At 36.5% G+C, this 16045-nt stretch overlaps 1 protein-coding gene across 1 annotated transcript; it reads right to left on the reverse strand.

Moving 5' to 3' along the window:
- Positions 1–4912: 4912 nt before the first annotated feature.
- LOC125651484 (cytochrome P450 2C15-like) lies at positions 4913–15621 on the reverse strand. The gene is made up of 8 exons (XM_048880106.2): positions 15243–15621; positions 12732–12957; positions 10778–10904; positions 10467–10620; positions 9018–9154; positions 8454–8547; positions 5868–6074; positions 4913–5321 (listed from the first exon to the last, which is right to left on the reverse strand). The coding sequence occupies exons 1-8, from the start codon at positions 15592–15594 to the stop codon at positions 5140–5142; spliced, it is 1479 nt and encodes a 492-aa protein (XP_048736063.2). The 5' UTR covers positions 15595–15621; the 3' UTR covers positions 4913–5139.
- Positions 15622–16045: the final 424 nt, after the last annotated feature.

Raw genomic sequence — 16045 nt, forward strand, 5'->3', positions numbered from 1 at the left:
TTTTTGTTTACATATAGATAGCTTAATAGAAAGCAGCATTTTAAAAACAAAATGATTAGTGCTAAACACTAGAAGCTACTTAATTGTGTTCAGAATTAACTTGTAAATTGAAAAATCTGGTTTAAACGAACTTTTACTATTATATTTAACTTGTGTAAACAAAAACATGGCAAGATCCTTGTTTACATAACTGAGAATTGTGAGCTATAGTATGTATCTCCTATATATCTCAGCAACTGATATTCAAATTTTTGTTGACCATTAGAAATATGTTAGTTACACATTCTAAACATTAAAAATGGAAATATAAAATTTGAAAATTTTCAGCACAAATCGTGTCCATGCTCCTTTAACAATGCTTGATGTTACAAGTCATGTGGATTGTTAAAGTGATCTGGTACTTTTCTTGAGATTGGCTGATATGATTCGAGGTAAGTGTAAGGTGGATCGGTCCTCATGTGATGTCATAGGCTTTTGCAAAATCTTTAATTAAATTTTGTGCATGTTAGAAATATATCTTTCAAAGGAATTTTATTCACAAGATAAAATAAAAAATTGGGTAAACTATTGATACTGAAAAAGTTTATATTTTATAATAAAAATCAAGAAGTCCACAGGTCTTATCGGTCACCCGAGTACTAGTGAAAAGTATCACTACTCCCAAGGGCAATGAAATCTAGAAAAAATTTCCTTTTCTGAATATCTAAGCTATATTCTAATGTTCAGCAACAGTTTAAAACAAGATGTGTTCCTAAAACTTCAATGCCCTCAAAAGTACATACACTGACGAAAGGCTTTGCTAATATATACTACTCAAAATTTGATAAGGATCATAGATATTTTTCTGTTTAAAAAATTAATAACTGCATAACTGGCAATATTGTGTCCAAGTGAAATCAAAAACGTCTTCAACAAACTTGCACGTGCATTTCATGCCATGGGAAATGCGTTTCTCATCACAGTTTATGCTTTTGCTACCATTGCACAATTTTCACTCAGGCATCGGTGTCTGATTCTTTCTAAAATTTCAAACTCACTTGAGTGTTTACACTACGTTTATCAACACAATGCCCCCTCAACGTATAAGGCGTCGATTGACGACAGAACAACTGGGCAGATGTATTGGAATGCTTGACGCTGGCTATTCACAACGTGACGTTGCAAATGCACTAAACGTCAGCCAGAGCGTTGTAAACAGAGCCTGGAACCGACAGCAAACCTTTGGTACAGCAGCACACCGACATGGGGGTGGTCGTCAGAGGTCGACAACTCAACGCCATGACCATTTTGTGGCTCTTCAGGTACGACGCCATCCCTTCTGGACAGCAACCAGCCTACGTAACGACCTCCTGAACGCCTCGGGGGTGAATGTGTCCACTCAGACGGTGCGGAATCGGCTTCACAATGCAGGTCTCAACTCGAGAAGGGCATGGGTTCGAGTCCCTCTGACTGTTTGACACCGGCGGGAGCGATTGGACTGGGCTGAAGATCATGTCACTTGGACACAGAACGATTGGGTTCAAGTTCTGTTCACCGATGAGTCCAGGTATTGTTTGGACTTTACAGACAGGAGGCACCGAGTGTGGCGACGACAACTTGAACGTTTCCATGATGCCAACATCAGTGAACATGACCGTTATGGTGGTGGTTCCATCATGGTCTGGGGTGGAATCAGCAGGGATGAAAGAACAGATCTTCATGTCCTGGAGAGAGGAACAATGACGGGGGTGCGGTACCGGGATGAGATCCTCGATGTTTACGTCAGACCCTACACTGGTGCTGTTGGCCCGGAGTTCATCCTGATGGATGATAACACCCGTCCTCATCGCGCCAGGGTGGTGGAGCAGTACCTTCAGCAGGAGACAATTGTCCGTATGGACTGGCCAGCGCGCTCGCCGAACTTGAACCCGATTGATCATGTATGGAACATGCTGCAGGTTGCCCTTTCACGCCGTAGAGCACAACCCACGACTTTGGCAGAGCTCGGAAACACCCTCGTGGAAGAGTGGAACAACCTTCCCATTGGAAACATCCGGGTGTTTATTGACAGCATGGCTCGACGTTGTCAAGCCGTCATTGATGCAAGGGGAGGTCATACCCGGTATTGACACTTCATCGACTAAGTGTAATGATGGACTATCCCCAAAAATTGTGTAATTCTTTCTCTGGTTGCTGTTAACTTTTTGTAATGAAATGCCTTTTTGGTGTTGTTATCAGATTTCAAGCATTCAGTATTGATAAAAGTTCATGCCGTTCATGAATTTTCATTCATAACCTGAGTAAACACGTTTCTGAGTCAAATTTATGTCTTTTGTTATGTTAGTGGTAAATTACACACATATAACCTAGTGATCCTTATCAAATTTTGAGTAGTATATATATATTAACATTAAAAAATATGACTAATCTGGACCCATCCTAGAGTCAAAACCCTAGGTTGTGAAATTCACCATTTGTAGCTCACCTTAGCTGAAAGCTCAAGTGAGCTTTTCTGATCGCCTGTTGTCTGTCCATCTGTCTGTAAACTTTTTACATTTTCGACTTCTCCAGAATCACTGGACAATTTCAACCAAACTTGGTAAAAAGCATCCTTTGGTGAAGGGTTTTCAAGTTTATTCAAATGAAGGGTCATGCCCCTTCAAAGGGGAGTTAATCACAAAAATAGGGTGGTTATTTAAAAAATCTTCTCAAGAAACACTGGGCACGGAGAGCTGAAATTTACATGAAAGTTTCCTAACACAGTGAAAATTCAAGTTTGGAAAAATCATGACCCCTGGGGGTAGGATGGGGCCACAAAGTTTTACATACAAATATATAGGGAAAAGCTTTTTCTCAAGAATCACTGCGCCAGAAAAACTGAAATATACATGAAATTAGCTTCCTGACATAATGTAGATTCAAGTTTGGTCAAATCATGGCCCCCGGGGGTAGGATGGGGCCACAATAAGGTATTGGTGGCCGAGTGGTTAGGCCGTTAGACTCTCGACCGAAAGGTCGTGGGTTCGAGTCCTGGCCGCGGCAGGGCTGACGTTGTGTCCTTGGGAAAGGCACTTTACATGAATTTCCTCACTCCACCCAAGTGTAAAAGGGGTACCTGTCTATAGACAGTGAAAGATATTGTTAGAATGTTAGTGCTCTAGCGCTTGTAATGGCAGCTTGCACTGTATGCTTCCTAGGAGGCTGAGAAAGTTCTAGATTGATATTAGGTCTGCCGGGGTAATAATGTACATTGATTATTGTAAAGCGCTTTGAGCAGCATACGCTGGAAAAGACGCTATATAAAATCAATCATTATTATTATTATTATCACAGTTTTACATTTAAATATATAGGGAAAATCGTTAAAGATCTTTTTCTGAACAACCACTGGGTCAAAGAAGTTTACATTTGCATGGAAGATTCCTGACATGGTGCAGATTCAAGTTTGTAAAAATTATGACCCCCGGAAGTAGGATGGGGCCACAATAGGAGACATTTTCTTTGGTTATTAATTAAATCAAACTTTATTGAGTGGAAGTTAATACAGTTTTTCCACTTTCAACCATTAATATTTATAAGTCACATGATGATGGCGCTACCTTTAAAGGTAATCTGAGTTTAAGATAATGAAAGAAAGACAAAAACGTGTTTTATCCCCGTCCGTCCGCGCAGAGACGTACATGCATGTAATATGTGTCTGGTCAGTGCACCTATATTTGGGTTTACAATTTGAGGTTCGTAAGATTGGTGTTCTCTGTTTATCTGGCAAACATAATGTTACATGTAGGTAAGAGACGGATATTATTTATGGATATTCAGATGACGTGCAAAAGATCGCCATACCTCTTGACCTAAACAACTTCATCTCCAAATCGCGGGTAGTTTCGAGTATAGGTATGGGTTCTAGCTGACTACTAGATTTACTAATGTGTCCAACTGGTTTATAGAGTTTCACCGCAAACTTAAAACTAGAGGCTTTAATAAACACCTAGGCTTGTCCTGCTTATCTCCTTACATTCAGCAATACACGCACTGCTTACCTCCTTACATTCAGCAATACACGCACTGATTATCTCCTTACATTCAGCAATACACGCGCTGATTATCTCCTTACGTTCAGCAATACACGCACTATTTATCTCCTTACGTTCAGCAATACACGCACTGATTATCTCCTTACATTCAGCAATACACGCGCTGATTATCTCCTTACGTTCAGCAATACACGCACTGATTATCTCCTTACGTTCAGCAATACATGCACTGTTTATCTCCTTACATTCAGCAATACACGCACTGTTTATCCTTACGTTCAGCAATACACGCACTGTTTATCCTTACGTTCAGCAATACACGCACTGATTATCTCCTTACATTCAGCAATACACGCACTGATTATCTCCTTACGTTCAGCAATACACGCACTGATTATCTCCTTACATTCAGCAATACAGGAACTGATTATCTCCTTACGTTCAGCAATACACGCACTGATTATCTCCCTACGTTCAGCAATACACGCACTGCTTACCTCCTTACATTCAGCAATACACGCACTGATTATCTCCTTACATTCAGCAATACACGCACTGCTTACCTCCTTACATTCAGCAATACACGCACTGATTATCTCCTTACATTCAGCAATACACGCACTGTTTATTTCCTTACGTTCAAAACATGGCAGTGCTCGTCTCCTTACATTTAGTATTACATGTACGTACTACATTGTACACACATGCGTACAAATATTGAATTCGTTGTTTTCAATAGCCCAATCTAGAATATATCCTCTTTACCCAAATGAATGGTTGAAATTGGTCATGCGTTTTTGAAGAAATCGAAAATGTGAACAATTTACAACGATAACAGACAACGAACTTTTGATCTGGAAAGCTCACTTTCTAGAGATTGGCTCAGATAAACATCAAAATTTTCTTGCTCAATATAGACAGGATTTATTATTAGGTAGTTACATGTAAGTGTGACGGTCTGCTCTTTCAAAGGACCGAATCGTTTTGCGGCGAAGAAGGAATAATTCGCAAAACGCAATCTGCTCCTCAGCCTTTGCTGGCAAGCAAAGTTAGCATATTATATATTTGCTACTGTGCATGAGGCATGTACAGTCATGTTACACGTATGTAATATGGCAGGATATTTCTAAAGTTTCTGCAGCAAGACTTTGTATGGACTCGGTGAGTAGGTCACGCCTGGACTAATTCCATCCATATCCAGAGGAACTTCTGGCTGAGCGTTCTCAAATCGGAATCTCTGTAGAAGTGTCGCAAAAAATAGGAACATCTCCGTCTCTGCTAACTGCTTAGCAAGGCACACTCGTTTACCTTAATATACGAAAAGTATTTGGTATATCGACGTCAAACTTTTTTTATTCTGTTGGTTAAATGTAGTATATTTGTGATCATGCTATTTATAAAGTGGTAGAAATATTCACTCTTGTAGTACAAGACGTTGAATATGAAATAATGTAGGTTTAAGGAGGTATGCTACACCAGAGAAATTAGATATGGATGAAAAGTGGAGGATATGTACAACATTAGTTTGAAATTAAAAACTTTCAAATTTACTTTATTTAGTCAAAAAATACAGTTTTAATTGAAAGCAATCTGATAAAAATTTAAAACCCCTGCTGGACTCGAACACGCGATCTACAGTTCAGCAGTCGACGTGCTAACCTACTGAGTTACTCAGGTAGGTGAGAAGTTTTTAAATGAATAGACAAATATTGCTGATATTCATATTTTCATCCATGTTTTAAAAGGAAGTCGGCCATTATGACGATGTAGAGTACCTCCTTAAAATCTGGTGTAGATCTGTCATTAAATCCATTGCATTAAAGTGAACATACACATTTAAACATAATCACTCACCCAAACCAAATGGATAGAAGGCCTCGCGACGAATGATGGAGTTGTTCTCATCAAGGAACCTCTCTGGGTGGAACTCCTCGGGGTTTTCCCAGTAATCGGTGTCGTAATGCGCCGATATGAGAACTTCCACAATTGTACAACGTTTCGGTATCGTTATGCCATCTATCTGTATATCCTCCATTGTGGTTCTTGGAATACCCAGGGGTGCTGACAAAACAAATATTAAAAATCACAAACTGTACCCACAGAAAGACTTTATCACATATGCTAGAGTTCCTCATTGACAATATATTTGTGGTCTTTGGTGATCAGGTCTTCCAACAGTCTGTTGGAATTCCCATGGGCACGAATTATGCTCCTTTGTTAGGTAACCTGTTTTTATATTCTTATGAAGCAGAATTTATTCAAAAACTTCTACGCGAGAAAACAATCTTTTTTGTGGTCTTCAATTCTACATTCATATATATCGAGGACGTATTATCTATTAACAATAATGATTTTCATTTATATATCGATTCGATACATTCCTGTGAACTCGAAATAAAGGACACCATAGAGTCGTCCACTTCTGTTTCATACTTAGATATTTTATTGGAAATAGATATTAACGGCAAACTAACAATTCAACTTTATGACAAACTGGATAATTTCGGCTTCTCCATCGTCAACGCCCCACATTTATGTAGCAATTTTCCATTATCACCTGCATATGGTGTTTATATCTCTCAACTGATTCGATACACAAGAGCTTTTTCTGCGTATGATAAGTTTTTAAATCGAAGCAGGCTATTGACAAACAAATTGATGGTACAGAGGTTTCAACAGTCTCGTTTAAAGTCGGCATTTCGCAAATTCTATGGTCATTATAACAAACTAGTTTGCCAATACAACATATATGACTTGTTTCATGCCAATTGTTAGGCCGTTCTTGGCACAATGATTTTGACTACGGATAACTCCGTTTACCTGATCAAGATATAGGGCTCACGGCGAGTGTGACCGGTCGACAGGGGATGCTTACTCCTCCTAAGCACCTGACTCTACCTCTGATATATCCAGGGGTCCGTGTTTTCCCAACTATCTATTTTGTATTGCTTATAGGAGTTATGCGATTGATCACTGTTCGTTATCTTCACCTTTCGTGTGTATGTCATCTATGATCTAATTTAGCATACATATATTGTGAAGTTTTGCACACCTCAAAATATTTACACCCGCTACAATAGCTTGCTACCCCCGCTGCTATGTTGTAACATGGATAATTATTTTGTCCTCACATTTAACAATGTTACATCCCTTACTTTACTTGTGTACATGTGGCACTCTATTATCAAAACTTTCTTTGGTGACCCTACCCTGATTCTTTTCTGTATATATTTTAGTTATTTCACATGTATATACATACCTACATCCCTATTACTATTACCTGTTACTAATATTACTAATTCTATTAAAATCCAAATAAATAAAAAAAATATATTTTGAATATTTAATTTTAATTTACTTATTTTTTTTTTTTTAAATTTTAATTTTCTTATTTAATAAATTAAATAAAAATTATTATTAAAATTATTAAATAAATAAAAAATATAATTTATTTCATTAATTTCTTACTTTTTATTTAGTTTTAATAAATATAAGTTACTTCTTTATTTCATTATGATTTATGACATATGACCACATGTATGTGTCCGGCCATCAAAAGACAGTACCACAGTCATCAGACGTGTTGGTGCACGATGGTACATTATATTTATTTATTTTGAAACCATGGGACAACCCATACCTCCCATACGGAGCATATATATGTTACTACAACACACTTCAACTTCACTATGTTGGTGCATTTAGGAGGTGTTGGAGGGTGGGGCTGGATCGCAATGAGATGGATAGTATTATGGCAGATAATACAGTCACCAATCGGTTAACGATATATAGTTAACCAATCCTACGAATATCAAACAAACAAATTTCATTTCTGGATATACATTATATGAACGTTAACTAGCGTTTCATGAAAAGTATGCCTGTGTGGATCGTTGCATTTACAGCTTCATGTATTCATTTCTTAAATTTACATTCTATATGTACAGTGAATTTTACTTCTGTCGAAATTCCAAGCTGTTAAAATAGACTGCCTATACGCGTACTTACATGTATAAAGTACGTGTAGTTCAAATGCATGGCGTTCAAGAGGATTTAACTATCATTACAATTTGTAGAGATGTCAAAGGCAAAACTAATGGAAATGCAAATACATGTATATTCAATTATATATATTTGCTTAATTACAAGTACCGGAATATCCTCGCAAACAAAGTTATAACGGCATAGGTAGACTGCTTTCACGTCTGTCCCTCTTTCTATGGACAGGGATAGTTTCTGTGTTATGAAGCAAAAGGACAACGCTGACCGCGCTTGTCAGAAAGAAAATGCAAGCAGCTTCAGACCTCACGATATGTTACAAATAAGCAGAAAAAAAGCATTTCAATATAAATTGTAAATAAAGTTATGTTGACACATCTTATTTTGAGTTGCTTATCAAGAAAGTGAAATGCTTGTCAAAATTGATGCAAATACTTGTACCTATAGTTTTAAGCCGCATGATTTCATTCACAGTAGCCGCTATGTAGGGAAGTTTAGCTCTGTCTTTAAACGTGACGTTTTTGTCTCCAACAACCTGAAATGTAATCGCAACTCGCATTGATTTACATGTGTCGATGTATATACAAAAGATAACAATTTTATCTATCTATATGTATTTTTATCATTTTATTTATTCATCAATCTATTCATGTTATTTAATAGTAGTAGACATAAACAGAAGGATTATTTAGTGACCCCGTTTGTGTTTTATTTAAGGAATCAAATTCTACTAGAATGTAATTTCATGTATATGTTGTTGTTGTCATTTTCCACAGAAATTAGCCCAGCAGTAAAGCCTTAGAAATCTATTAACACATGTGAATGCGAAAAGATACGCTTTTCGGTAATTTAATTATACGGAATAAACCCACGAGCGTACATTGTATGAATCCTGTAAGCCATGACCCTCAATATATACTCACTGAAATATTCTAACGCTTACCGTATTTAAATGTTATTCTATTCAGGGCTTTAAAAGAGGAACCAGTAACTTTACTATCTTACCTTTTTGATATCCTCCCTGCATCTTGTCTGTACTTCAGGGTACTTAATCATGAACAAAAAGATCCACATAAGTGAAGTAGCAGTGGTCTCAGATCCAGCTACATACAAATCGAATATCGTCTGGAATAGGTCCTCGTCTACGGAGAAAAAAAACCTAGCTTTGAATAATTTCAAAATGATAAAGAGAACAGTACGCAAAGTTACATGCAGTATATGTATATATAGAGCGCCAAATTAACATAAATGCAAATAATTGAAGATATCATTAATTATTTGGGGATCCGGGTTAGAATAGGTCCTCAGTACCCCCTGTTTGTCGTAAGAGGCGACTAAATGGGGCCGTCCTTCGAATGAGACCGTATAAACCAAGGTTCCATGTCACTGCAGGTGTGGCACGATAAAGATCCCTCCCTGCTCTAAGGCCATTTAAGCGCCGAGTATAGGCCTAAATATTTCGCAGCCCTTCACCGGCAGTGGTGACGTCTCCATATGAGTGAAATATTCTCGAAAGGGATGTTAAAACAATATACAATCAATCAATCATTAATTATTTGAGTATATCATTTATTCAATTATTGTGCGCATCGAACCAAGTATTGCTCTCATTAATTGAGCATCAATTGAAATATTGTGCGCAATAATTGATTTGGAATAACTTATCAATATAAGGCAAATGAAATATATAATAAAGGAATTATTGACAGCCAACGAGTGCCAATACTCGCCCATATAAGCTCAGTAACTCCTGATGATTATATAGCTAAACAATTTATCTTTTCATTGATTGTTTTATTAAAAAAAATGAATATCATGTCGTATAGGTTTGTACATTTATACAATAATCCTAAACAAATGTACATATAGAAATATTGTTATAAAAAGCAAACCTTATCCAACTGTTATCAACTAAAAATGTCACCGTAGATTGGGGAAAATCTTTATAATTGTTCTTATACCACTACAGAAATGGAGATAAGAATTTACAGTTTATCTTTGATTATACACGTACATCATTAAAAATAATCACGTCACATGACAAATTATACTCTGTATCTATAAAAGTATGAATGTCAAGTTATTATACGTAGTATACATGTAATTGTATTAAAAAAAACAACCCAGGACCAGCGAGCCCTCCAGTGACGATTAAAAGATTTCCCCACATATTTTTTTCAGCGTATAGTTACTTACATGTACATGTATGATTATAGAATATGGTGGCGAATTCTGAGACCAGACTATTCGTTCGCGCACTCTACATTGAGTAGAGAGTGCGCGAACGGAATTGTGGGAAGGGGGACTATAGGGAGTGAATGCCTATCGAGATCCACTAGCGCTTTACAGACTTCGCACATTATATACCAATCGGATCACGCGCTCGTCTTTTTCCGTAACCGGTTACCGTAACCGGTTATGGAAATTGCCGAGTAGTTACGATTGGTCATATACCTGTCAAAGCATCCTCTGATTCGTTCGTTTCCTGGTCTATGAACAAATCTATAAAGTCGCGAATATTCCCTCGGTCGAACGACTTCTTGTGCAGATTTATCTCCTTTCTGATGTAGTCATTGAAATCGTTTCTGGTCTTAACTATTTTCCGTACCTGAAAAAAAAAAAAAAAAAGAAATAAAATTTTCGTTTGTCTAATATATTTACAATTCATTTCGACAGTAAGTCAACACTTCACCGATATTACACGTATATTTGAAGATGAATAAATTAATAGCATTTCTAATATAGTGTAAACCACTCATATTTACCTTAGAGTTTGGTAAAATCTTTTCTAGGAATGGAAGGTAGTTTTCTAACAATTTGTAATTAGAATTTACCACAATATAATCCAACCTCTGCAGAAGACTTTCAAAATCTTCATCATTGTAGTCAAATCTGATATTGAAGGATTAGCTTTGATAATATTGCATTCAAATTATTTTTTGAAATCATTTTGACTTAATTCAATAACTTATATGGTACATTTAAGAAATAGATTTCATGTTTGAAAATGAATGGGGTATGAATTGTCACGCTTTAGGCCGGCGTACTTCATAAAGTGCAAAAAGTATGCCAACGTGAAGCGTAACAGTTCATATACCCTCATGTATTTAAAAAAAAATATTTGTTATATTTACATTCTCTTTTTATTTTAGTCTAAATTCCCAGTCGTTAAAATGGACGTACCTATATTTAAAAATTAACAATTTTTGCCAATAATATCCGAAACGCTTGCTTCAGATTTACTGCTTGCGCCTTTAATAATATTCCATATGTGAGGTGAAGTCCGTAAGCTATAATAAAATCTTTCTTGATTAGTTAATATCGTACATTTAATTAAAAACCTACTTTCCCCCCCCCCCCCCCCCCCCCCCCCGATAAACTACCCTGAAATAGCAAAAATGAGAGTACAGTGGCGGACTTGCTCTGGCGGATCTAATCCAGATCTTCTTTTTTCTTTTCTTCTTACATGTAGTGACAACTTAAGATAATACGTCAATATGGGGTAAATCCGTTGTTTATCGATGCTTGATTTTGATCTTGCAGAAGAAACAAGTTTCGATAATTTTTGAATAAGTGAAATATGCATGTCGTTTCTTCAATCTGTGATTTTAGTTTTGAATCACCCTTGTGGAAATTTCCAGAATGAAGTGCACTACATCACTATAGACGATTAGGTCTACAAGCAATCGCACATTCTCAGGCCTGTCCAGCAAACTGAGAAGTTGTGATTAGTTTGCAACATGTAGGTGTTCTGTGTTAGTTATACTTTTGACTAGGCCCATATTTGTTATTTTATGAAGAACTTCTACGAAGAACACACCCCAGAGACGAATCCAGGAATTGCGGTTAGGGGACACAACTTTATGAGGCAGGGGGACTAGCATTCTCTACCCAGAGTTCCGTGCGCTACTCGCAATACACTCTGTCAACGGCGTTTTACATAAATCTTGTAAAAGTTTCTAATATCCAACAATTTTGTATTGGACTAAATATTTAGTCATATTATGAAATGCTTTTGGTGCAATTAAAGTGATGCTTATTGTAAATTGTTTAAAATCGCAGTTCTCTGCTCGTAGGACACTCACGTGGTGGAGATTTAAATGTAAACATGTAATCAAAAGTAAGAAAGGCTGTAAAAATACAATAAAACTTGTAGAATAAGAGACAAACAGCTAAATGTAAATATGTACTCATTAAAGTGCCAGTGGGCTATGAAAAAGAGTCTGATGTATCACCTGTTGCCAGAACTTTTAAAGGGAAATTATATCATGTGATAATATTGTCACTTGATTCCAGACGTTGACATTGGTATACGTGAAGCTTGCGTAACGCGCCCTCTGGTGAGAGAATGGGGGTCTGGAGGCCGTTTTCAGGCCCCTAGTGTACTCTATTTTTATCAAGTGCCCTTATAGTTCTGTATTCATAGGCGCATTGTTTACAACTGCAGCGCGTTAATGAGGAAATGTCCATCATCATAATCTGTAAAGGTATCGAAGGCAAAAAGAAAAAGAAAAAAAAAAAAAAAAAAGGAAAATGCATATATTGCGATATCTGTGTATTGGAGTAAGTTATACATGTAGATATGTTATAATATTTGGGATTGTTACCAATTTTTCATATTTTGCATGTAAGAGAGCATAAGTGTTTCAAATTGAAATAATGATAGAAAGCAAAAGGAGAATAGCTGCCAAAATATCATATTATATACACTAGAAATACCTGGATCCAAACACTATACTCGATATTACATTCGACACCGCTTTAGGGAGTAATGTGTCTAAGGCAACTGGCGATCCTTTACTTTTCGCCAAACTGTCGGACAGGACGTGTGCCTCTTCTAGGATTTTATCTTCAAGAGAGGTTTTTCCTAATCCAAAATCTCTCAGTGCGCTGAGTGAGAACTTTCTGATGTGATGATTCAGATCACCATTGCTCCATACGATACCTAGAGAGGCGAAATTATGGTTACAGGCACAATACACCTTTCACAAGCACTATCACATACAAATGTGCATGTAGTTCAGAAAGAAAGAATTATGTACTATATTTTAACTGATAATTATGCAGAATTACAAAGTTATAAAATATATCACAATAGAAATAAGTACAATGAGTTTCATTTTTATTAACATTTTCATTTTGAAACATTTCGTCTCTTCAATGAATCATGAGAGATACTAAAGTCTTGTACATTCTTTATATATTTCCTGACTAATAATACTGTGGAATCATTTTAATTCGCGGGGGCCAATGTTTGTGGGTAAGCAAACTTTTGCTGATTCGTGGGGACATAAATTTGAGGGTAAGCGATACGATGTCACTAGGAGAGATAGCTCTTCTTGATTTAAAAAAGTTCGAGGACATGTAAATGCGTGGGTAAGAGTGACCCACGAAATCCACGAACATCAATCCCCCACGAACAATGATGACTCCACAGTATCATATACGTAACTGGATGTAATCCACTTTTGCGTGAATGATGTTGCGATCAGTATAAATGATTTCATTTTAATTGTGTGATGAATTGATTAACATTAATTAATCAAACTGACAGACGGACAAACAAACTAAACTGCCTCGTCTCCTAGTTTAACATGATGCGAAATCTTTATTGTATGGAAACGTATCACCTTTTATTCTTCTTTCAAATTTTGTTTAAATGTGCCGTCAACGATAGCCAAATTCTACATGTATTACATCAGAAGGGCAGTAGAAATAGAGAATACGTTCAACAACTAGCAATTTTTTTTTTTTTTTTTTTTTTACAATATACCAGTCTTTTGTCCTCTGTAATAACATAATATCAGGGGGGCGGGGGGGGGGGGGGTCGCAGTTTCGATTCAAAGTATACCCAGTTATATCTATAAATAAAGGGACCAATTTGAATTTCAATTAACGTCAGCTATTGTTTAATTCTATTACAATAGTCACATTTTGTTGAAGGAAACTTATTCATGTCTCTTTGCACATTAGGTCATTCCGCAACAACGATTGAAACAATCGTTGCAAAGTCATGCAAGTACTGCGAGGTTCGAAAATATAGTGAATATCCATCATTGATGAAAATTTCATTTATATTATATTATGATTTACCTAGTGGAAAAACCACCAGTGTATATCACAAAATATTTACATTTCAAATGTTTTTGCCATTAATATCTTTACAAATTATGACGATAACTATTTCCTCACGAATGTAGTGCATTTGTGAACAATGCGCGTATGCATATTGATAAATATAGTGCCTATTAATGGCTGGGAACTCCGACCAAGATAAATGTAGAATGTAACTTGTATAAAAATTAAGATTTCATTTTTGAAAATACATGAGGATATAAACTGCGACGTTTCACATGGGCATACTTTTTTGAAGTGCTGACGCGATTCGTGAAGAATCAAGGCGTGAAGCGTCACAGTTCATGCTCTATGTATTTTTATTTATTTCTTAAATTTTCAAATGATTATAAAAACCCGTTTCCTCCATGTTAAGGACACTGATACAAAAATATGGATGCACGTATGGGCAGATATGAATATATATTGTGCATTATTGGCTTAGTTTGGTTGTAATGAATACAAATATAAATTCCTAACAAAATTATGGGTAATGTACGTTCTACGATGTTCGAAAGTTGAAATATATTATCCCTCCCGAAATTTCCCCATCTGCTTTATCCCGTGGGAATACGGGTGAGAATAGGTTTTCAGTACCCCTTGCTTGTTGTCAGAGGCGACTAAATAAGTCGGATGAGACTGTGAAAACCGAGGCCCCGTGTCACAGCAAGTGTGTCACGATCCCTCCCTACTCATAGGCCGAAAGCGTCTCGGTCTAGATTTTGCAGGCCTTCACCAGCAATGAGTGAAAACTTCTCGAGCGGGACGTTAAACAATAAACAGCTGATAAACAACCAACCCTTACTGTTCTGGAAACCAAGGAATTTAATTGCATTCCATACGATAAATTCTATTCATTTTTAAAGAACATCTTTTGTTTGTCGTAAGCGTCGTTAAATTTGTTTATTCATTAATAGAAACAGTCTTATCATACACCCACGTGGGAGTATGTTAATTTGATGATTCCATTAATTCAACGGAGCGAGTAATCAATGAAATCTTTGGAATGCTTTAGAGTGATGAAATATGACATTTGCATCATTTTAAATGTCAATGGCTTGCATCATACAATTGATAACTGATAAATTCGTGTGTAAACGTGTACAAAAAAATTACCTGTTTTGCCCGTCAGTCTGGTTGCGAGATACACCCAGTTCGGACGATATTTAGTGAACTCCGTTTTTTTCTGAAAAACATCGGTTAAAGCTTTGTGGCCACAAATGTAAACCAAACCCATCGGCCCTAATTTTAAACCCACGATATTTCCATATTTTTGTCGCAGGTGAAGCGGTGGATCAAAGCTCTTCTTGTAGCCCAATAAGTTTGGGAGGTTTCCCACCAGTGGCCACGCCCAAGGTCCCGGCAGTCTTCTAAGATTTGTCACGATGTTGTTGGTAACTATGAATATGAGGATGAAAACTAAAATCGTCGTGAAATCAATTTGGTGTAACAGCGTCGACACTTCCATGTTTTCAATATGAAAAATACGGAGTCCCATACGTGTACAAAGTTATTATTGAATTCCAAGTCCTATAGTGTATTCAAATGTCTGTCTAAATTTATTGAAGATTTGTCAAATAAAAGGAATTTCCTTAAAGCAACTGGTTCCAATATGACTACATAATTTATCATGAGAAAATCCTATGACTATATATATATATGTGTGTGAGTGTGTGTGTGTGTGTGTGTGTATTATGACTCCATATATTATTCCTATATACCTATTTTGGTCCCTTTATCTCATGTACCCTTTACATACAGTGTAATATAACATAATATGATTTTGTCTGGTGCCATATTCATGCATTCAAATAACTAATTGTATTTTGAATATTATTGTTTCTATGGTATAATCTATAATATCTGCCTTTGCCAGTAATTGTTATATTGTGCTTGCGCAAATAAAATCATTGTTATTG

The sequence above is a fragment of the Ostrea edulis genome, chromosome 5 (assembly GCF_947568905.1).
Source record: "Ostrea edulis chromosome 5, xbOstEdul1.1, whole genome shotgun sequence".
Taxonomy (NCBI): domain Eukaryota; kingdom Metazoa; phylum Mollusca; class Bivalvia; order Ostreida; family Ostreidae; genus Ostrea; species Ostrea edulis.

What these genes read in the sequence shown, in the direction of transcription:
- LOC125651484 (XM_048880106.2), bottom strand. Translation starts at nt 15,594, where the DNA reads ATGGAAGTGTCGACGCTGTTACACCAAATTGATTTCACGACGATTTTA. An exon ending in AGTATAGTGTTTGGATCCAG is followed by an intron (nt 10,905 to 12,731) that starts GTATTTCTAGTG and finishes CTTCAATATCAG; the next exon opens with ATTTGACTACAATGATGAAG. An exon ending in ATCAGAGGATGCTTTGACAG is followed by an intron (nt 9,155 to 10,466) that starts GTATATGACCAA and finishes TTTTCTCCGTAG; the next exon opens with ACGAGGACCTATTCCAGACG.